At 43.0% G+C, this 22,290-nt stretch overlaps 4 protein-coding genes across 4 annotated transcripts in view; all 4 read left to right on the top strand.

The window, feature by feature from the left end:
- On the top strand, nucleotides 1–1,683 carry LOC146578242 (E3 ubiquitin-protein ligase TRIM21-like). The gene has a single exon (XM_085268582.1). It carries the CDS (start codon nucleotides 1–3, stop codon nucleotides 1,645–1,647), a length of 1,647 nt encoding a protein of 548 aa, XP_085124708.1. The 3' UTR covers nucleotides 1,648–1,683.
- A 1,062-nt stretch (nucleotides 1,684–2,745) lies between these two features.
- On the top strand, nucleotides 2,746–5,347 carry LOC146578243 (uncharacterized). The gene is made up of 2 exons (XM_085268625.1): nucleotides 2,746–3,905; nucleotides 4,781–5,347. Exons 1-2 carry the CDS (start codon nucleotides 3,646–3,648, stop codon nucleotides 5,049–5,051), a joined length of 531 nt encoding a protein of 176 aa, XP_085124751.1. The 5' UTR covers nucleotides 2,746–3,645; the 3' UTR covers nucleotides 5,052–5,347.
- A 6,064-nt stretch (nucleotides 5,348–11,411) lies between these two features.
- Nucleotides 11,412–14,410, top strand: LOC146578244 (PI-PLC X domain-containing protein 1-like). Its single transcript, XM_085268598.1, has 5 exons — nucleotides 11,412–12,593; nucleotides 12,688–12,819; nucleotides 13,179–13,343; nucleotides 13,485–13,668; nucleotides 13,862–14,410. The coding sequence occupies exons 1-5, from the start codon at nucleotides 12,357–12,359 to the stop codon at nucleotides 14,089–14,091; spliced, it is 948 nt and encodes a 315-aa protein (XP_085124724.1). The 5' UTR covers nucleotides 11,412–12,356; the 3' UTR covers nucleotides 14,092–14,410.
- A 311-nt stretch (nucleotides 14,411–14,721) lies between these two features.
- The window catches only part of LOC146578245 (spermatogenesis-associated protein 20-like), a 66,052-nt gene continuing 58,483 nt past the window's right edge, over nucleotides 14,722–22,290 (top strand). The window contains exons 1-11 of the mRNA XM_085257713.1: nucleotides 14,722–14,997; nucleotides 15,973–16,101; nucleotides 16,192–16,256; nucleotides 16,342–16,496; nucleotides 16,589–16,732; nucleotides 16,910–17,111; nucleotides 17,228–17,358; nucleotides 18,456–18,560; nucleotides 19,638–19,712; nucleotides 21,064–21,276; nucleotides 21,479–21,671. Coding sequence (XP_085113839.1) covers nucleotides 14,801–14,997; nucleotides 15,973–16,101; nucleotides 16,192–16,256; nucleotides 16,342–16,496; nucleotides 16,589–16,732; nucleotides 16,910–17,111; nucleotides 17,228–17,358; nucleotides 18,456–18,560; nucleotides 19,638–19,712; nucleotides 21,064–21,276; nucleotides 21,479–21,671 — 1,609 coding nt within the window. The 5' untranslated portion in view covers nucleotides 14,722–14,800. The remainder of the gene's footprint in view (nucleotides 14,998–15,972; nucleotides 16,102–16,191; nucleotides 16,257–16,341; nucleotides 16,497–16,588; nucleotides 16,733–16,909; nucleotides 17,112–17,227; nucleotides 17,359–18,455; nucleotides 18,561–19,637; nucleotides 19,713–21,063; nucleotides 21,277–21,478; nucleotides 21,672–22,290) is intronic.

Raw genomic sequence — 22,290 nt, forward strand, 5'->3', positions numbered from 1 at the left:
ATGTCTGCTGCCAGCAATCTGCGATCTGAAGATCAGTTTCTGTGCTCCATCTGTCTGGATGTGTTCACTGATCCAGTCTCTACACCATGTGGACACAACTTCTGCAAAACCTGCATCAGTCAGCACTGGGACATGAGTCAGAGCTGTCAGTGTCCCATGTGTAAAGAGACTTTCTACACTCGACCTCAGCTGAAGATCAACACTTTGTTCTCTGAGATGGTTGCTCAGTTCAGACGTGAAGCTCAGCAGAAAGCCAGCAGCAGCAGCTCAGAGCAACAAGCTGCCAAACCAGGAGAAGTTCCCTGTGACGTCTGCACTGGAACCAGACTGAAGGCCCTGAAGTCCTGCCTGGTGTGTCAGACCTCCTACTGTCACACTCACCTGGAGCCTCATCTGACACTGAAACGTCTGAAAAGACATCAGCTGGTTGATGCTGTGGAGAACCTGGAAGGCAGGATGTGCACGAAGCACGATAAACTCCTGGAGCTGTTCTGTAAGACCGACCAGACATGTGTCTGCATGCTCTGCCCTGTTTTAGACCACAAGAACCACGAGTTTGTTCCTCTGAGAGAAGAATATGAAGGAAAGAAGGCAGAGCTGGAGAAGACAGAGGCTGAGATTCAGCAGATGATCCAGAAGAGACGACTGAAGATTCAGGAGATCACAGAGTCGGTGAAGATGAGTAAAGATGCTGCAGACAGACAGAAAGCAGAAGGTGTTCAGGTCCTCACGGCTCTGATGGAGTCTGTTGAGAGACGCCTGAAGGAGCTCATGAAGGAGATCGAAGACAAACAGGAAGCTACAGAGAAACAGGCTGAAGGTCTCATCAAAGATCTGGAACAGGAAATCTCTGAGCTGATGGAGAGAAGCTCTGAGGTGGAGCAGCTCTCACGCTCTGAAGACCACCTCCACCTCCTCCAAAGCTTCTCCTCCCTGAAAGCTCCACCCAGCAAGGACTGGACAGAGGTCAGAGTTCATCCACCATCATATGAGGGGACTGTGGGGAGAGCTGTGGCTCAGCTGGAGGAGACAGTCTGGAAACCCATGAAGAAGAAGCTGTTTGAGGCTGAGCTGCAGAGGGTGCAGCAGCATGAGGTGGATGTGACTCTGGATCCTGATACAGCAAATCCTGCTCTCATCCTGTCTGATGATGGAAAACAAGTGTACTGTGGTGATGTGAAGAAGAAACTTCCAGACAACCCAGAGAGATTTTCTCTGTGTGTTTGTGTTTTAGGAGAGCAGAGTTTCTCTTCAGGCAGATTTTACTTTGAGGTTCAGGTTAAAGGAAAGACTGACTGGACTTTAGGAGTGGCCACAGAGTCGATCAACAGGAAGGGAAAAATCACAGTGAGACCTCAGGATGGTTTCTGGACTGTGTGGCTGAGAAATGGAAATGAGTACGAAGCTCTTGATGACCCTTCAGTCCGTCTCTGTCTCCATCCTGGTCCTGAGAAGGTGGGGGTGTTTGTGGATTATGAGGAGGGTCTGGTCTCCTTTTATGATGTAGGTGCTGCAGCTCTGATCTACTCCTTTACTGGCTGCTCCTTCACTCACAAACTCCACCCATTCTTCAGTCCCAGTCTAAATTATGGAGGTAAAAACTCTGCACCTCTGATCATCTGTCCTGTCAATCAAACTGATCAATGACTGATTTTATTGGATGAATGATTGATTTTTCTTGAAGGGAACAAATGAACATATTGAGTGTAAATCCTCTACAGTCTCCATGTTTCTATAGAATCTGATCATCAGGACTCTGATTCACACTTTGATTCTCATGGAGTTTGATTTGAACAGAAGAAAAGTTGAATCAGGAAATGTTCCCACTGATGGAGACTCGAGCTGAAGAGCAAATATCAGAGAACAAATGTCCAAAAGCTTCATTTCCAATAAAGTTTGTTCAATGCTTTGAGTGAATCCAGACTCATGTGTGGCTGTTATACGGAGCATCAGAGTCCAGCTGAGTTATGTTGGATACAAACTGCTTATTTTGGCTCTGTGAGGAGTTTTGTTCACTGAAAACTGATGAGACGGATAATATTCAAAGAACTCTGTAGAGATTCATGCATCCATGTTCTCCACCTGCAGGTGTGGAGGAGAAAGGTGGAGCACAGACTGCTGCATCCTTCCAGTCACATCATTTTGATGATTATATTTGCATGTTGTGATGATTTGGGTTAAAGACAAACAGAGTTGAACGGCTGCAGTCACAGCATGAAGACGATGCTGAAGCTGAGCTGTCAGTGAACATGTTTCACTGTGATTTGATTTGAAGAATAGAAAGTGTGTGTGGCTGCTGACAGCTGCAGTCTCTGCTAGTCTGCATAACACACACACAACTTTCCCCCTGAGGCAACGATGCAGCAACAACACAAAGAACAGCTGCACACACACACACACACTGTTAAAGAACACTTTACTGTTTAAGGCAGAATTCCTCAGTAACAATGATTTGAGTCTACTGTGTCTACTGTGGTTTCCAACATACAATCTACTGAAACATGTTTTTCTTTCTGCCGTACAAACTATTTGATCACAACATCTTTGCTTTTTTCCTCCAATCGTTTATTCTGATTATTTTATTTAGTTTAACTAAGAAAAGCTTCAAATTTAACTCTTAACCTGATTTAAACGTTTAATTTCTCATTAACTCAGACTTTTAATTTATTTCCTTGTTTAATGTATTATTTCTTTATCCTTGTTTAAGTTTTGCCGATCCTTTCTGTGTAACCTGTGTTACGCCCCAGTCTAGGGGTACAGGAACGCAACACAAGTTTGAAAGAATTGCCCCGCCCTGGTCCCCAAAACCATACACAAAGGGAAACCAATTTCTTAGTGAATCGTGATTTATTTTTCTGCACTGCAAAAATGAAGCTCCGGGGTGAACAAAGGCCAAAATAACAAACAAAACAAGCTAAGTCAGGAGGAGGTGTTATCTACAACCCTATGTGAAATCAAATATCAAACAAAAGACAAGCGCTACACCAAACTCCCTAACTGAAATAAACAGGAGAAAACAGTGCAAGGAAAAACAATAAGGCAGCTCACCCCTTCTGTTGCAGTGCTATTTACAAGGCTATTTACAATGAAAACTAATGTACACACTATATACAAAACTCCAAAAAAGTCGCACAAAGTCACAGGCACAAAAGTCTCAGGTTTTGGAGGCCAGGGTCAGGTCTGCTGCTGTTGTCAGTGGCTGCCCCGGGACAACTGCTGGTGAGGGATTTGAATGAAGATCACATGGCCAGGGGACCAATCAGCAGCCGTCAGCTCATCCACTCCGGGACCTGCAAAGACTTAAAGGCACAGACAACAACAGCCACCAAAACAGATTATGGACAGGGCCATAACACCCCCCTTCCCAAGACCAAACATCTCCCCTAAAGATGTTTGGCGCTTACGGTGTGTTCACACCGAACGCGATGGACGCGAATAAAACGCCCCAAACGCCCCTAATTTGACGCGTGTACATTCGCGTCTCAACGCGTGTCCAAGAAAAATCCATCGCGCCTCAAAATATGATATTTTGACGCGCGTGAACCGGAAATGTGGGAGGAATGTGGGAGGGAGTTGTGCCAGACTGGTATCTTTGCAAGATGGCAGCTATCGAGCTAGCGCTTGAAGAGAGAGTCTCCCTTCTCTATGTACTGTGGAGAGCAGAGCAGCGGCGTAAAAGACGTCCTCGCCGTACCTGGGTCCATCAGGTCCTCCAGAGGCATGAGCAGTTTGGTGAGTTTCACCACTTGCTCCAGGAGCTGCGCCTGGATGACGGCCGATTCCAGCGCTATCACCGTCGGCCAGTTTGAGGACCTGCTTTCCCTCGTCGGTCCCAGCATCGCCCGCTTAAACACCAACTACAGACGCTCAATCCCACCTGCAGAGCGCCTGTCCGTCTGCCTGAGGTTAGTAAAACTATTTAATACGGTAGTCCTTTATTGATATCTGTGCTAATATGCTAATCCATCCAGTTATACACTGCTAACATGGATGTGCTATGCTAACAGTGAATGCTGTCGGTGTTTACTGAAAGCAAACTGTGGTACAGAGACGACTCTTTATAATATTTCTAGTGATACTCAGAAGGTCTCATCAAGTCCCGATTTAATTCGATTTATGCTGTTATCAGTGTTTGAATGATAGCATGGCTGTGGTGTCCTATCAATGTATGCGCTCGGTGTTTGCTGATATCAAACTGTAGCATTAGGACCACTGAGTTAACCTTTGTAGTGATACTCACTCCTTTTTATTTAGACCTGGTTTAATTCTGGGATAGTTGAATATTTGCAGCTGTCAGACTCTATAGCAGGGGTCACAGCCTTTATTAAAACAGAGTTAGATAAAACTGTGAACAGTTTGGTTCATCTCTAGTTACATGGTTCTATCTTGATAAGCTGTCTTATCACAGATTAATTTTTCAAAAATATTAATGATTTAAGCAAGGAAAGGGCTACATGTCAACACACAACTCTTTATTTCTATTAATGTCTCACTTCATTCCTACCTGATTGACATGTTTAGAAATTATGAGTGATTGGCTCACTGTAGTTGTGAAAGTTGCTACCAATCAAATTATGATATGTTAAAGTTAAAATAAAACACAACTGTTTTAGATATTATCTAATATACATTTTGTAATTATCCTTATAATTACAAAATGTTTTATGTAAGATTTAAGTTTTGTGATTTATATCTGACATCACAAAAGTATTTTGGAATTTGAATAATGTATTTTGTAACTGCAGTACACATAATACTGATTTTGAACAATTTTGTCCAGGTTCCTTGTCACCGGGGACTCCTTCAGGACCATCGCGTTCAGTTTCAGAGTCGGTGTGTCCACGGTGAGCCAGATCACCCCCCAGGCAGCGACGTCCATCTGGGACTGTCTAGTGGACGACTTCATGGCTGTGCCTTCACCTGGAGACTGGCGGTCCATCACAGAGGGATTCCAGGAGCGCTGGAACTTTCCTCTGTGCTGTGCAGCTCTGGATGGGAAGCACGTCCAGACAAAGGCACCCCATATATCATATAGGAGACACACACATTGATATACACTAAATATTTATTTCATTTCTTTTTTGTGGTGCCCAAATTGATGCACCTGCTTGATTTTGTTTAAACAATTATTGCACACTTTCTGTAAATCCAGTAAACTTCTTTTCACTTCTCAAATATCACTGTGTGTGTCTCCTGTATGATATTTAACTGACATTTTTTATTGTAACAACCAACGATTTATACAGGAAAATAATGTCTATTAACAAGGTTGCCCAAACTTCTGCATCCCACTGTATTAGTATATTTTGTCATTAGTATAATATGAAATAAATTCTACATGTGTCAAGTTGTGTGCCAACATTTGCTGTGTAGTAGAACTGAGACATTAGTCATTATAAACATTTATTTGAAATAATATTAAAAGTCTCAAACAGAAAAACATTAAACATAAATATATAAAATATAAGAATTTACAGAGAGACAGGAATAAAAAGGACCAGCTGCTCTCCAGAGCAGGAACAAGGCTGAGGAGGAAATGCTCCATTGGAGACTGGTGTGGACTCTTCAGGGACTCCAGGATGGCCAGCTCCACCGCCGATGGACCGTCCTGGGACCCGTCCCTCATCTGCCTCGGAGCCGTCCTCCTCTGTGGGCCTGTAAAACAGCACAAAACACAAAGAAATGAGAAGGCTGCTACTAGATTTTAATTTCAACATTGAAAAAAAAACAAAAACAATAACAGGATATAATCAGATTGGTTGTAGATATTTAGTAAAGGTGATCACAAGGGAATCCCACCGACTAAAAAGGTATCAGTGCTTGCTGTACATATCTGTGGGTGCAGCAGCAGGAGCTCAGGGACTGGGGATGCTCTGCTGCAGAATCAGTTGGTTCTATCAATACAGTATTAAATGTTAACAGGTTGGATATAATAATCGTAGAGTAGACAGTGGTCCCTCATTTATTGCAGGGGTTCTCAGAATAACTAGCCCCTGGTCACAGTTCTCACAATTGATTCTCAAAGTGCAAACCTTTGTAGATTGCAAAACGTAAAAGTATTATTATGCCGCGGTTTGTCTTCATCTGCCCGCCACTTTCGTGCGCCTTTTTCCCCTCACGGTGCAGGTGTCTATTTCCGAATGAGGCTCATAGTTATGGGTGTTTTTGTGCTGTTTTTTCTATTGGACGCGATGGTTATCAAAACCAAACGTGATAAATTTGGCAAGCGCAGGAGATTTGTCAATCAGGCTGCAGAATGCAATGCTGTACTGTGCAATAAAAAATCAGCGAAAAAGCAAAGCAGTGACGGATGAACAGCGGGACCACTGTGTGCTGTTTATTAATAAACAATAAAATATATTCCTAAATGACAACATGCATAAAAGCAGAACGGTATTTGTATGTCAGTGGGAAAATAGCGGTGGCTTGCTAGCTTTTGTGCGGCTTCCCCGGGTCAGTGAAAACTTTCAAAAGAGAAATGAATGAACTTACCAGGTTGCCCGATCTCTTTACACATCTTCCTCCAAGCTCGGTCCTTTTTATTCCTGTCTCGGTACTGAAAGCAGCTGGTGTTGTACAGCTCCGAGTTGTTTGCTACCGCATTGATTAGCCTTCCCCTCCATTGAAGTATGAAAGGCTTTGGCTGGATCTGCCCCTTTGACCTAGGTAACAGCCACGTCACCAGGCTCCTGATTGGTTGTCGCAGCGCGATTTGACGCTGGAGTTCAGATTTTTCCAACTCGAGCGGTAGACGCGAAACGCGCGTATGCACAAAATGCAACACAAAAACTCACGCGCGTGGTTTTATTCGCGAGTCAAACGCGCCAGACGCGCTACACTGACGCGCGTTTCACGCGTTTTGGCGTTTTCGCGACGCAAATCTGCTTCCGAATTTTCGCGGGACCCGCAATCGCGCGTCATCGCGCCTTTCCATTGACTTTACATGTAAACCTGACGCTCTATTCGCGTCCATCGCGTTCGGTGTGAACACACCGTTAGGGGTTCCGAAAACCACGTGACAGCGCATCTGCCAGTACATTCTCTGTCCCTTTTTTGTGATGGATCTCCAGATTGAAATCCTGTACTAAGAGGGACCATCTCATGAGCCTTTGGTTAGAATTTTGCATTCGGGTCAAAAACACGAGGGGGTTGTGGTCTGTGTAAACAATGACAGGTGCTGAACTGGAACCGACATAGACCTCGAAATGCTGTAGAGCAAGCAATAGAGAGAGGGCTTCTTTTTCAATGGTGCTGTATTTCTGTTGGTGGGAGTTGAATTTTTTCGAAAAGTAACCAATTGGGTGATCAACACCCTGCCTATCCTCCTGCAACAGTACCGCACCTGCACCGTTGGCGCTGGCATCCACCTCAAGTTTAAACGGATGTGTGAAAACAGGAGCGGCAAGTACTGGTGTGCTGCAGAGGAGAGCTTTGGCAGACTCAAAAGCATTCTGGCATGTGGGGGACCATACAAATGGTTTTGACACACTTGTGAGACTGGTGAGAGGTGCAACTACATCTGCAAAATTCTTACAGAAGCCACGATAATAGCCGGCCATACCAAGGAACCGGCGAAGCTCACGTCTAGTGCGAGGCACAGGGAAATCTAGGATAGCCTGGATTTTAGCCAGCAGGGGGCGCACCTGTCCCTGACCCACCTGCTTCCCTAGATAAGTCACAGTGGCCTTACCAAAGTCACATTTGGCAAGATTTAGGGTAAGGGATGCCTCTTGTAATCTTTCAAAAATCTCCGTGAGTGTTCCAAGGTGATCTGACCAAGTCTCTGAATAGGCTACAATGTCGTCTAAGTACACTTCACAGTTTGTGACACCACCTAAGACAATGTGCATAAGGCGTTGGAATGTGGCAGGGGCATTTCGAAGGCCAAAAGGCATGACGGTGTATTGGAGGAAGTGGTCAGGAGTGACAAAAGCAGAAATTTCAGATGCACGCGGAGTGAGGGGAACTTGCCAATAACCCTTTAATAAGTCCAGTTTGGTGACAAACTTTGCGGAGCCAACCCTGTCAACACAATCTTCCATGCGGGGAAGAGGGTAGGAGTCGGGTTTGGTCACACTGTTCACTTTTCGAAAATCACTACAAAAACGTGGAGTTTTGTCTTCCTTCGGCACAAGAAGGCATGGGGAACTCCAGGCACTCGAACTAGGGACAGCAAGACCATTTTCCAGCAAGTAGGAAACTTCTTGCTGAAAAAGTGCACGTTTGGTAGGGCTCACACGATAAGCGTGTTGTTTGATCGGAGGGTGGTCACCTACATCTATGTCATGTTCGAGGACAGTAGTGCGAGACGGAGTGTCAGCAAACAGAGATGGGTAAGTATTGATCAGAGAACACACATCGGTCTGGGCAGCCTCATCTAAATGTTTTAGGTGGGAATTCAACTTATCCAATACTTCAGAGTTTCTGAGTCGGGAGCAACCCTCAGCACAAACGAAAGCTAAGCCATCACTTTCTGGGCTATACTGAGACGGGGATGCTGGCACAACTACCGACACGGCAGACAGCGCAGCGGGGGATGAGGAGGAGTTTACACCTGCATCACGAACAAAATAAGGCTTCATCAGATTAACATGACACACACGACGCTTTCTCCTACGGTCTGGGGTACCTATAACATAATCTGTGTCACTCAGTTTCTCTTGGACAGTATAGGGCCCACAGAACTTTGCCTGGAGAGAGGATCCAGGAACGGGTAGGAGAGTCAACACTTTGTCACCCACTTCAAATTTTCTCTGCACGGACTTTTTGTCGAATTTCCTTTTCATTTTTTCCTGAGACGCGGAAAGAGCCTCGCGTGCAATTTCGCATGCTTTATGCAGACGCTCCCTAAAACAACTTACGTAATCTAATACGTTCTGCTCGGGGGTAGCTGTGTCGGACAGATATCTCTCTTTAAGCAGCCGCAGGGGACCACGCACTGTGTGTCCAAACACCAGCTCTGCGGGACTGAAACCCGTGGACTCCTGCACACTCTCCCTCACCGCTAGAAGGAGAAGTGGCAGACCTTCGTCCCACTCTCTTCCTGACTCGAGGCAGAACTTCCTCATCATGGCTTTTAAAGTCTGGTGGAAACGCTCAAGCGCACCCTGTGATTCGGGGTGATATGCACTGGATTTTTGATGCTTGATGGATAGCGATTTTAAGACCTGAGCGAATATCTTGGACATGAAGTTAGACCCTTGGTCTGTTTGAACTGATTTAGGCAAACCGAAAAGGGAGAAAAAGTTTACTAATGCTCTGACAATGGCTTTGACTTTGATAGTGCGTAACGGAATAGCCTCGGGGAAGCGTGTGGCGGCGCACATTAAAGTCAAGAGGTACTGATGTCCTGACTTGGTTTTTGGAAGCGGACCTACACAATCGATGATTATGTGCTCAAATGGTTCGCCTAAGGCTGGGATTGGATGCAATGGAGCAGGAGGAATAACCTGGTTGGGTTTTCCGCTGACCTGGCAAACGTGGCAAGAGCGGCAATATTTGGTCACATCAGTCTTCAAACCTGGCCAGAAAAAGTGACGCAGAATACGAAGGTAGGTCTTCCTAATTCCTAAATGTCCAGAGAAACTGTCATGTGCTAGGCTGAGTACTTGGTGTTGGAATTTTTGCGGTACAACCACTTGTTGAAATACGTTCCAGCCAAGATCACTAGAGGAGGGAGGATGCCATTTGCGCATTAACACATCATTTTCAATGCTGTAGACACGGGGATTCTGATCACTTGAATTTGCGGCAAGTAAACATTTGGCCAAAGTCGGGTCATTCTGTTGCGCATGAATAAAATCTGTTTTGTTTACCTCAAAAGACAGGTCAGGTGTAGCGGGTAGCAGTTTATCAGACACACATTTTTCAGCTTTTTCCACAGGCAGTTCGGCTTTCTCAGGAACAGCTTCAGAACATAGAAAAGAGTCAGACAAGTCAACATCACCATATTTACGCTTGTGGGCGCGTGTGACAACACAGGCAGGAAAAACAGAGGGCAGACTGTCAGCAGCAGACTCGGAAACAAAATCAAAATCATCGACGGGGTTTTCAATTACTTCAGGGATCGGGAAAACTTTCCCATTGGCTAGATCATTCCCCAGAATCATAGTAACCCCCTGCACGGGCAAGCGAGCGCGCACCCCAACTGTTACCGGGCCCGAAACGAGAGGCGACTGTAGGAAGACTGTGCAGCGGAGCTCGTAACACACTCATTTTCACTCCCCACACGAGAGCATCAGCACCACAAAACGAGTTACTTGAGAAAGGCAACGCGCTTTCCAAAATGAGAGACTGGGCAGCCCCAGTGTCGCGCAAAATTACAATCGGCACGCGATCCTCCTCTATTCCAGTCAGTGAGGCGAACCCTTGTGAAATGAATGGTCGGTAACTGCTGTCAAGACTGTCATTTCCTGGTTCATCACTGACGGGATTAGGAGTAGCAACCGATTGAACAAAACCAATGCTTTTTGGCTTTTTCCATGTGTGAGTTTGCTCTTTGCGACGGAGCGACGGACAACTGGCAATGAGATGGCCAGTATCATGGCAATAAAAGCATTCTCGGACAGTCATGGGGACCCGATCAGGGCGCGTTTGACGCTTAGGAGAAACCCTCAAACTCCTCGCAGGTTTCGACAACGGGGCACATTCACGGCGCACAGCTGAAAACGCAACGCGATGGGTCAACACAAACTCATCTGCGAGAACAGCAGCTTTAGACAACGAATCCACCTTTTGCTCATTGATATATACAACAACATTCTCTGGAAGACACGTTTTGAATTCCTCCAGCAGGACCAATTCTCTTAGCTGAGCAAAGTCCTTCACTTTACTTGCAGCTAACCACTTATCAAACAAGAGAGTCTTCTCCCTGGCAAACTCTACATGTGTTTGGTTGGCAGATTTTTCACACGACCGAAACCTCTGGCGATATGCCTCTGGAACTAGCTCATAAGCCCTTAAAATAGTGGATTTCACAATTTCATAATCCAGGCTGTCATCAATAGACAAGCTCGCACACACTTCCTGTGCTTTCCCCACCAATTTACACTGCAGCAACAAACTCCACACATCCTTGGGCCATTTCAAAGTGGTTGCGATGCGTTCAAAGGCATTAAAGTAAGAGTCAACCTCACTTTCTCTGAAAGGTGGCACTAAAGCAATTTGCCTGCTTGCATCAAATTGGTCAGAGGAGAGTGAATCAGAAGATTTACTCACAACTTTACTCACTGGGGTAGAGGTAACATTGCGCTGCCGGGAAGGATCCAGCTCCATAGCCCTTATGTGGAGATGCATAAGCTCAACTTCTTTGGACTTAGTCGCAAGCTCCACCTCTTTCAGGCGAAGGGCGAGCCCAAGATCCTCCGTAACCAATCCTGTTGATTGTCTGGCTGGGCTAACGTTTGGGATCTGAATGGCAGCAGGAGCCTCCGCCCCTGGCGACACCCGTCCACTGGGAGCTTTTGGGATGGTTGCAGCAGCTTCTGCTCCCGCATCCACCACCAAACCTCCAGTCGCCTCAACCGGCCGAGGTTTCGACTCCGCAAATACCCCCTTATCCACCAGCTGAGCTGTCAGGCACTGCTTAATTTCTGCCTTTTTAGCATGTAAAGGCACACTAACATTAAACAAATCTGCCACCAACAACAAATCCGCCTTTGTGCATCGACCCAACTTATCCACGGTGGGTTGTAGTGCAAAATCATCCACATCAAAAGTCATTGTGACTAGATCACCCCCAACACTACAAGAAAACTGCCAACCAAAAACTGCAGACAACCCACAAAATACAATGAGCAAAAAGGATGGCAAAAGAAAAAAAAAAAAAAAGGACGAGCCCCCACTTTATGTTACGCCCCAGTCTAGGGGTACAGGAACGCAACACAAGTTTGAAAGAATTGCCCCGCCCTGGTCCCCAAAACCATACACAAAGGGAAACCAATTTCTTAGTGAATCGTGATTTATTTTTCTGCACTGCAAAAATGAAGCTCCGGGGTGAACAAAGGCCAAAATAACAAACAAAACAAGCTAAGTCAGGAGGAGGTGTTATCTACAACCCTATGTGAAATCAAATATCAAACAAAAGACAAGCGCTACACCTAACTCCCTAACTGAAATAAACAGGAGAAAACAGTGCAAGGAAAAACAATAAGGCAGCTCACCCCTTCTGTTGCAGTGCTATTTACAAGGCTATTTACAATGAAAACTAACGTACACACTATATACAAAACTCCAAAAAAGTCGCACAAAGTCACAGGCACAAAAGTCTCAGGTTTTGGAGGCCAGGGTCAGGTCTGCTGCTGTTGTCAGTGGCTGCCCCGGGACAACTGCTGGTGAGGGATTTGAATGAAGATCACATGGCCAGGGGACCAATCAGCAGCCGTCAGCTCATCCACTCCGGGACCTGCAAAGACTTAAAGGCACAGACAACAACAGCCACCAAAACAGATTATGGACAGGGCCATAACAGAAGCCATGACTCTGTGAGTTATGATTTGGATGCCAGCTCTGCTATTATAGAGCCTGACAATCTAAAACGATTCAGCTGGATTTATTGCTTACGCAGAATAGTACGAACATGGGGAATGACCCAGGTAAGGGGAGTTTCTGACCTGCCGCTATCAAATTTATAGGTGAACGTAACAAACAGAGAATGGAATGTTTGACTGATGTTGGTTTTTATCACAGGAATACAACATCACAATGCAACTGGAAGCAGGAGTTCGCTACTTTGACTTGAGGATCGCTCGCAAACATAATGACCACCATCCCACTAGGCTTTACTTTTACCATGGGCTGTACACAAGCACTGATGTTGAGGTAATAATAAGCATATTATGTAAAAGTACAAGACTATATATACCAAAGTACAAGACTAAAATATCAAATTTTTTGATATAAAAATAACTGAACTTTTAGCAGATTTTTTTTAACTTAAGAAGACCTTTACTAAGCTTTAGGCAAGACCTGTTTTAAAACTAGTTCAAGTTTTAAAATATGACCAAAGGTAAATAAACACAGGTGTTACTGATTTCCTTTATGAAGTGTCTGTTCTATTTTGGTAATTAGCCTTAGTTAATGTGATTTATAACACATGTGCTCACTTACTGTGTCATGAAGGAACCCTATAAAGAAGATTTCTTTTATCTAATGCCAGCTAATTTTCCCATTGAGTTCAGACTGTTCTCGGGGAAATACATGCCTGGACAGTGGCCCATCCTAAAGAAGTCATCATCCTGGCTTTTTCAAACTTCAATGGTTTTGAGAAAAACATTAAAGATAAACTTCACAACCATCTTATCGGCTTCATTAAGACCATGTTTGGAAGCACACTCGTCCCCCCGGTAGTGTACAGTTTTTCTTCTTTTTAAAAAAATGTATTCATTTATTCTTAGATCAGTAGGTCAAATAAGTCTCATTGTTGAAGTACTTACTGTAACCTTTGCTTATAGTTTCAAAATAAGATATTCATTATCTTACAACAGGGCATCCCCACACTGCAGAACTGCTGGGACCAAGGCAAAAATGTCATAGTTTCATATGACTATCCAGCAAACTACCATCCTGAAATGTGGAAAAAAATAACTTATTACTACGCCAATAGCATGGACCGTGCACAAGTTAAATCAAAAATATCTGAAGCCTTGGGAAAGGAAAAGACTTCCAATTGTGAGTTTTCTCAACTATGCCATGTTATAAGTTATAGACAGCAAGACATTCATCTTTGGTGATCAAAAAACAATATTACTTGGAATGTAAATATCCAAAATAACATCTATTCAGAGAGAAAAAAGTTTTAAACAGCCAGGTTATACACAATATAATTTGAGATAATTACTAAGCTTCAACTTGTTCCCCACAGATTTCTTTGTATGTGGTTTGAACATGACTCTTCCAGCAGATCATAGGATACTCATCTACATCCTTCGTCTCTGCGACAGTTTCCCCAACGTTATTAGGAGGGGTCTGCCTAAGCTCCTGAAATGGCTGAAGCAGCAATCAGGTGTGAACATCGTTGCCTCAGACTTGGCAACTCGCAAGGACTTTGTGTCAACAGTTGTTGAGCTCAATTCTGCACTAATGAAACCATAACTGAAAAAGTATTGTGTTTCTTTAGTTTGAATATGACGGTGTGTGTGTGTTTTATTCTTTAAACCATAGATAACTCATCGGTTCATTGAAAAGATATAAATATTGTACAGTTACTAGAGGCTTAAATATTTTGCTTGTACATAAGTATTGTATTGCTTTTTTAAATAAACAATAAATTGTTTTTAAATTTTTATTTAATGTGTCAAATACAAAAACAAACACATTTTGTGTTGTATAAATTCAAGACTAATAACAATTAATAAAATAAAAAATGTGTAGAAAAATAAGCATATGAACAGGGTGTAATATTAAATTATAAGCCACATACACAAGGAGGTAGGAAAAAAGTGCAGATATATATTTTATCTCACATATCCAATGCAATGCAAAGATGGTTTATAATATATTAGAATTTGTGTTTTATTTCCTTTAGGTAATGTAAAGATTTTATATTTAATTTAAATTCGTTTACGAAAATAACAAACTTGGGAGAAGACGTTACTGCACAGTTTGTCATTTTTATTTTGTATCACCAAAACAAATACATTATCTCCTGTGATCCCCACTCCTGCTTTGTTGTCGCGCCTCCATCTGTCAAGTGAGGGTATTGCAAAAAAAAGTGTTTACTCATGCCTGGAAGTTTTGACTGCTGTCTCTTCACAAACTAGCTAACGTTAGCTTGCTAAAGTGACGCACTTGGTGGATTAGGATGTTAAGACTAGCATGGCGTCGGTCGGCGTCCAAACATAGCCGCGCGGGACCTACATGCGTGTTAACTGCAGCTTATTCGGGAGCGTATAGTCCACAGCAGAAATCACAGGGTGACTTAAGGTGTTTCAGACAAATTCCCCACCCACCAAGCGACAGGTCACCGCTCCTCCATCCCCGGGCGGCCTGCTACCTCAGGTAACGCTGCCTCAGCTAATGTGTAGCTAATGCTAGCTGTACGTAAACACTGCTTTGACATTTTACAGCAAGCATAGCGGGCTTAGCATAAAAGTCACGACCTGTTGTATTATGATACGGTTGTTGCTTGTGGCACAATAGCACTAACGAGTGTCGAACCACACCGTACTCCCATATAAAATCATTCATATTAATATGTCCCTAAGGCTAACTCGTGGCCAGAGACATTCCCCCGTAGGGGCAAACATTTGATTAAAATCATAATGCCACGCATTTCAATTCGGTGTAAGTACAAAGGCTGACAATATGTTTTGGTTTCTATTAACTGGTTAGCTTTTCTTGCTGGTTTCTTGGTAACTCATCGACCACCCTCCGCTAACGATGAAAATTCTAGCATTGTGCTTCTAAGTTACACGTGAAAAATCACGCACATATGTGCAGCTTTTCCACCCGAATTCAACAAAAATGACTCATAAAGTGAAAGCTGTTTGTTGACGTTTTCCGGGGTATGAACTTTTATTTTTTAGCTAAGTCATAATAAATTGGAGAATATTCAAATGGAATTCGCCACGGCTGCCAGTCTGGACTAACAGCTGCTTGACAGCTACTGCAGCTTTAATGAGCTGCTGAACAAGCTTGTACAGCCCCAGAAACGCTCAAGAATTGTAATTAGAAAAAATTAACCTATCAATATTAGTATATTATTTTATATATTCTTTTGTCGATATACTACACAGGGTATTGACAGTGTTTCTGTAAGGAACGGGTATGTATAGAGAAATTTGAACTGAATGTTGTAGCTGTATTTTTATCGTATTACTCAAGGGTAACACAATGACATCCTGGGGCTGGCTTAACATTGTGTAAGGTATTTAGTCACTGTATTTGGGCCCACACCGAGGCAGCAACATCAAGATTGCTCTGTTTTGCTAATAAGAATCAGGATCCACATTCATAAGCATCTTGTGTGTCCAGTCCATCTGTCTTCATGAGTATGGCGTCAGGGAGTGAAGGGCCATCATCCACTTCTCACAAACACTCCAACAGGTTAGCTAAGGAGAGGTCACCATACCTGCTACAACATGCGCACAACCCTGTCGACTGGTGAGTGCTTTTTAAACTTCAGATGGACATACTTTCTGAAAGCACGGCCAAATGCCACGTTTTGTTTTTCTTTTTTCCTTTTTTGGTCAGGTATCCATGGGGGAAGGATGCTTTTGACAAAGCAAAGAATGAAGACAAACCCATCTTTTTATCCGGTAAGAGTTAAAAAAAAATCTCCGAGACATAGATTACAGATATCTGGATCACTACATTAAGAATTTTCTTTTGCTTGACCTCCAGTGGGCTATTCCACATGCCATTGGTGCCATGTTATGGAGAGGGAGTCCTTCGAGGACGAGGAAATTGGCAAAATCCTTAGTGAAAACTTCATCTGCATCAAGCTAGACAGAGAAGAGAGGCCTGATGTGGATAAGGTCTACATGACCTTTGTGCAGGTTTGTATACATTTACATTTTCACATGAAAATCTCTTTCAGCTTCACTCTGCTAGTGCCCCTTTATAATTTTTGCCTGGGAATTATTTCCAGGCAACAAGTGGAGGTGGTGGTTGGCCTATGAGTGTGTGGTTGACTCCTGAACTTCGACCTTTCATTGGAGGCACCTACTTCCCTCCCAGAGACCGTGGAGGTAGACCTGGGTTCAAGACGGTCCTCACCAGAATCATAGATCAGGTAGTAAAACTTCAAGAATTAGGGAACATTATTATATCAGATTTCATGCATTGTTAGTGGGGATGAAAAAAAGTCGTTAAAGAGATTTAAATTATATTTTTGTTTGTTCTCTTTACCCTCCTGTGCTGTCTCTGTGGAAGTGTATGAATGACATAAAGTATGACTTGTGTTCTAAAGTGGCAGAATAATCGTCCTGCTTTGGAGTCCAGTGGGGAGAGGATCATTGAGGCCCTGAAAAAAGGCACAACCATCACTGCAAACGCAGGCCAAAGTCCTCCACTGGCTCCAGACGTGGCTAATCGCTGCTTCCAGCAGCTCGCCCATTCCTATGAGGAAGAGTATGGAGGCTTTAGAGACGCTCCAAAGTTCCCCTCACCAGGTCGACATGAGCCCAAGTGGTCAGCTCTGTAGCTTTAAGGCCTGTAGAAAATTCTTTATTTGACTACCTGACAGCAAGTCTTTTCCTGTTTCTCTCTCTTGCCTATGCATCTGTAGTGAATCTGATGTTCCTCATGTCCTATTGGACTGTGAATCGCTCCACATTGGAAGGGGTCGAGGCTCTCCAGATGGCCTTGCACACGCTTCGCATGATGGCACTGGGAGGCATCCATGACCACATTGCACAGGTATAAACAAACCAAACTAGTGTTGTAATTCAGGGTTTTTCTTTCTTGTTGTTGTTGTTTTTTTTTGTAACAGGATTATGAATGGCAAAGTATTGTAAAAAAATTGATATATGAATAAATATTAAACACAGAAAAACAAAATTCAAACCACCAGGTTGAGTGGTAAAGATTCATGAAAAATAGGGAGTAAATTAACTGTCAGAAAAATTTATAAATTAACCCTAAATTCTGGCTGACAGGGCAGATGCTTTTAGTTCAGCTGATGCTCAGCTGATACAGTTTGTGACACTGGCAGCTGTCATGTAGCTTGTCCCCACCATTTCTGCTGACTCTGCATGCTGCTTTGCAACCCAACTCTACCCTGGCTCAACCTTTTTCTAGCATAATTAATGCCACATCCAATGTCCTTGAGGCCTGCTCTGTTCTGTGAGGTCTGCAGCATAACGTACTATATACAAGTATCCATAACATAAAATATTAGAAGCCTCTCATGAAAAACATCCACAGGTCTCTTTCAATCCATTCCATTTTATGATCATTTTAAATTCACTAGTAGAAACTGGCATGTTTAAGTTTAGGTGTGTTTTAATAAAACGCTGTTTTTCCCACATCTGTCAGAACTCATCAAAAAAGCAGTCTTAAAAGGGCATTTGTGCTCGAACAGACAAGGATACCAAGACAACCTGGAAGTTTACCCAGAAAACCAAAATATGTTAGTGCTATTTTGTGCATGTGGTCAGTGATGCCCAACCCATCAAATCATACAGAATGCAGTGGCGAGTCATAGAGATGCATGACAGACTGAATCAAAACTGTAGGGGAAAGCTCTTAAAAAGGGCATTTTGTACGGTTAGGACATTTTATTCATCAAGTAACAAGAAAATTAAATAAAAAGTTGTCAGAAGTGGTGCTTCTCTAATGTGCAAGCCTGGTTTGTTCATGTCAGACACAAAAACACACAGATGTACTCTTGGTCTCTTTAATATAATCGTGTTTTTAGTTCAAGTCAGATATACTTATGTTGTAGTACTGATACTTTCAACTAATTTTAGTGAGTAAAATTAAGCAGCCTCCCTCTTTATGTCTCTTTATCTCAGGGTTTTCATCGTTACTCCACAGACTCCTCCTGGCATGTTCCTCACTTTGAGAAGATGTTGTACGACCAGGCTCAGCTGGCTGTTGCCTACATAACAGCTTCCCAGGTGTGTGCAATTGTCTCTGTGTGGCTGTTTGTGTATCTGACAGTGTAATTAGCTCTGATCTTTCTCTCTTGTCTGCATAATTAATGTTACCCCCCAACCTAAAATCTCCAGCATAAGAGATGGCAAACATTTACTTTGTTTCAGAGTCAAATCAAACACTCACAGTGACAACACATGTGCTGTTATTGTGAGGCTTATTGTTTGGGCAATGGCCTACCAGAACATATTCTGTAATTTTACACATTTATTTCTTACAGTTTGAGCCCAAAGAGTTGTGATAACAGATTTCTTTCATCATCATTTATTTATTTATCTAGCACTTTAAAAACACACCTGGTAGACCAAAGTGCTGTACAATACTAATATGCACATAGTAATAAAACCAGACATAGCAAAAAAAAAAAAAAATAATAAATTAATGCGGCAAATGCGCCATCTCTCACTTTATGACATCTGGGATAGGGTCAGGCGCCCTGTGACCCAGAATTGAATAAGAAATGGATGAATTTCTTAAACTACGCAGTAATTTTGATGATCACTATCAAGGGCAGCAGTGATTAAACATCGTCATCTCAAGTGGTTTCACACATCGCTAATATAGTACAGTAAAAAAAGTATTGTAGATGTAATGCTGGAATTTTTTTTGCTTCCTCAAAGTCTGTATCAACATAGGTCCTAAAAATCCAGGAGTGGTCAGACTGTACTTTGTAACTTTCATTTTATTTATTTAGCCCTCAGTCAAAATGACTGTACTCTACTGTTTTTAGTACATCACTTCAAACACTTGACAGTGTTTTTCACTGCAGTGGGCAGCACTGAGTTATGATGCAGCAAACAACTTAAGAATCTGAATGCCATAGTTTTCAGTTTTCCCGTGAGTGCTTGCTGGGCTGGCCTGCTTTTAAGTCAGAGACTGAAAAACAAACCCTAATTAGGACACAAACATACAAACTCAAACAAATAGAACTCTCATTGCATACTGCACAGACCACTCCACGTGACAGTACCTGTGAGGTCATGTTAAGGTTAAATCATGTTGCTTTGGGAGGTGACTTGTGTGCGTTTCTGTTTTTCCAGGTTTCAGGTGAGCAGTTTTTTGCAGAAGTGGCTAAGGATGTACTGCTTTACGTCTCCAGAGACCTGAGCGACAAGGTGAGTCTGCCATTTCTGTGTGCACAACTGCTGTGTTGTTTTTGTGGTAATGGGAACTTCACCGTCATTGTGATGGTTTTGTAAATCAGCAAATAAAGAAACTATTTCACAAGAAATAGTTTCTTTTGGCTGCTTCTTTGGCATGAAGGGTCATCACAGCAGGTAACTTTAAAGGTTTAGTTTGGCAGAGCTTTTATACCGGATGTCCTTCCTGATATAACCCCAAAGAGGATTTATGTTTCCAGCTGAGCAAATGTGTAAACCCCTACACTGTGGAGCTAAGGGAGATATTTATGACACTAACCATGTTTATCTTTCTACAGTCCCAAAAAACTTTTTGGGGATTTTCTTACCTGCATGATTGAGCATGTGTCAAGACATCTTTCACAGACTTGGAGAATCAATGCACAGGCATATTAAAGCCAACACTGTATTAAGTTCCTTTCTATGGATTCTTTTTGTTCATGCATCCTCAAGGTCACGAGGTGGGACCCCGTTGATGAATAGCCTCTTAAACTCTTGCTTCTCGTCTAAGGGTCAAGCCTTTTTTCCCCCCCTTTTGTTAAATGAGGCGACAGAAGTGAATTGGGCACACAATTAAAACCAGACTTGTTGCAATAATAATATTCCCTAAGATTTATTATGCAATTACAGGCTAATGAATTGGTGCTGCAAAGATCATTTTCTACAGACTTCATGCTGCTTTTTTGTAATACAGTGGGTGGGATCTTCCCACAGTGAGGGAGACTCCGTGATTGTCCTCAGGCTAAATTACTGGAGTACTTTTTTACTTCAGCTGGTTCCCTGTGAGCTGTGTGGGTCCCAGTGATCTTCAGTCTCTGTATTTCCTTTTTAACTACCTGAAGCTTGATTTATCTTGCATCATAGGGGTTGAAATTAATCATTATGTGTTTTTTACAGTAGATCTATTAAAACCCTGTTAAACTTTGTGGTTGGCAAATCTCTGTGTTTCCCAACCACATTAATAGGCCAGTTATGATCTTAAAAAAGTGCAGTAGCAGTGCAGTGTTTAAGTCTTCATTTTAGGAAAAGGATGCTAAACCGTCCTGCTTTTCCTCCAACCAACTGCCGCGGTTTTAGGTTTTCATGTGTTTTTACTTTCCGAAGCTTTCCGAATTAATGCGTTTGTGAAATTTCAGTGTCTAAAATAATTTTTTCATGTTCTCAGATAGTTGTTTTTCATCATCATGTCACAGCAACAGAAAGAGTGTCGTGAATACTGTTGCATGTTTCTCAACTGATCTACAACAGTGCATTTTGTCTCTCGTCCTTAAAAAGCACCTCTCCCTCCTCCTGCCCTCTCTGTGTGTTTGTGCGTTCTCTGAAACAGTCTGGGGGCTTCTACAGTGCAGAGGATGCAGACTCTGTCCCGGCTTCGGGGGGACCAGAAAAGCGAGAGGGGGCTTTCTGCGTGTGGACAGCCTCTGAAGTTCGGGAGCTCTTACCAGACGTGGTGGAGGGCACCGCTGGTAATGCTACGCTGGCTGACATCTTTATGCATCACTATGGGGTCAAAGAGCAAGGCAATGTTGCTCCAGAACAGGTACTTTTGTTCTAGTTGTGTTGGTCTTGCTCAATGAATGAAAGTGAATATGCACAGAATGATAATGGTTTATTATACTTCAGTCACAGAGGACTTTAAGGTGACTTGATAGTGTCAGTAACCATTAACATGAAAAATGCTGCAGTCAGTGTGGATCAGTATGTGTGAACACCCTCTTATTCCCTGTACTGTGTGTTGCCAGGACCCCCACGGGGAGCTGCAGGGCCAGAATGTGCTGATCGTGCGTTATTCAGTCGAGTTAACAGCTGCTCGCTTTGGCATCACTGTCGAGAAAGTCAATGAGCTCCTGGCCTCTGCCAGAGCCAAAATGGCCGTAGTGAGAAAGAGTCGGCCACGCCCTCATCTGGACACCAAGATGTTGGCCTCCTGGAATGGTAAAGTTTACACTACAGCACTGAAATGGTCACTTCCAGTCATTCAAATGGCTCTTAGGCTCAGCATCATTGATTTTTCTGTTTAATAGATGAGTAATCGTAATGAGTGACAGCAGTAATAGGGCTTGATGATATGAACAAAAACATTTGAGGGTGAATGGTGCAGCTTTATATATATTAAGGCCACTGAGTGTTAAAAATTTATGCAAATTTATAGGGAACAAAAGACCACTAAAAACACACGTTCACTTTAGTCAAGGAACTATATCGCTTTACTTTTCAGGTTTAGGTAGGGAAGAAATTCACATTTTCCATTTTCTGGAATCAATAACTCATGAGGAGCGTTTTTAGAACTCCAACAGCACCTTTTTCAATCATTTTATTCAGGACGTCAACAGACCACAAGTTCTTTTTTATTAAAACGAGGCAGACCTGGAGCAATAATACACATTAATAAGTCATATGTAGCTGACTGTGAGAGGAATGTGCTGCGACCGTCTACAGAGTGCAACACTCAGCTGTGTTAGCTTTGCACTCATACAGTGAAGTGTCACTGAAATCACTTTATCCTTTTTGGGCACACTACAAGTCTTTGTTTGTGAAAACCTGTTCCTGTTTT

Source organism: Mchenga conophoros, linkage group LG3 (assembly GCF_057382185.1).
Source record: "Mchenga conophoros isolate Kocher_MC1m ecotype Shallow Benthic linkage group LG3, M_conophoros_male_GT1.1, whole genome shotgun sequence".
Lineage (NCBI taxonomy): Eukaryota > Metazoa > Chordata > Actinopteri > Cichliformes > Cichlidae > Mchenga > Mchenga conophoros.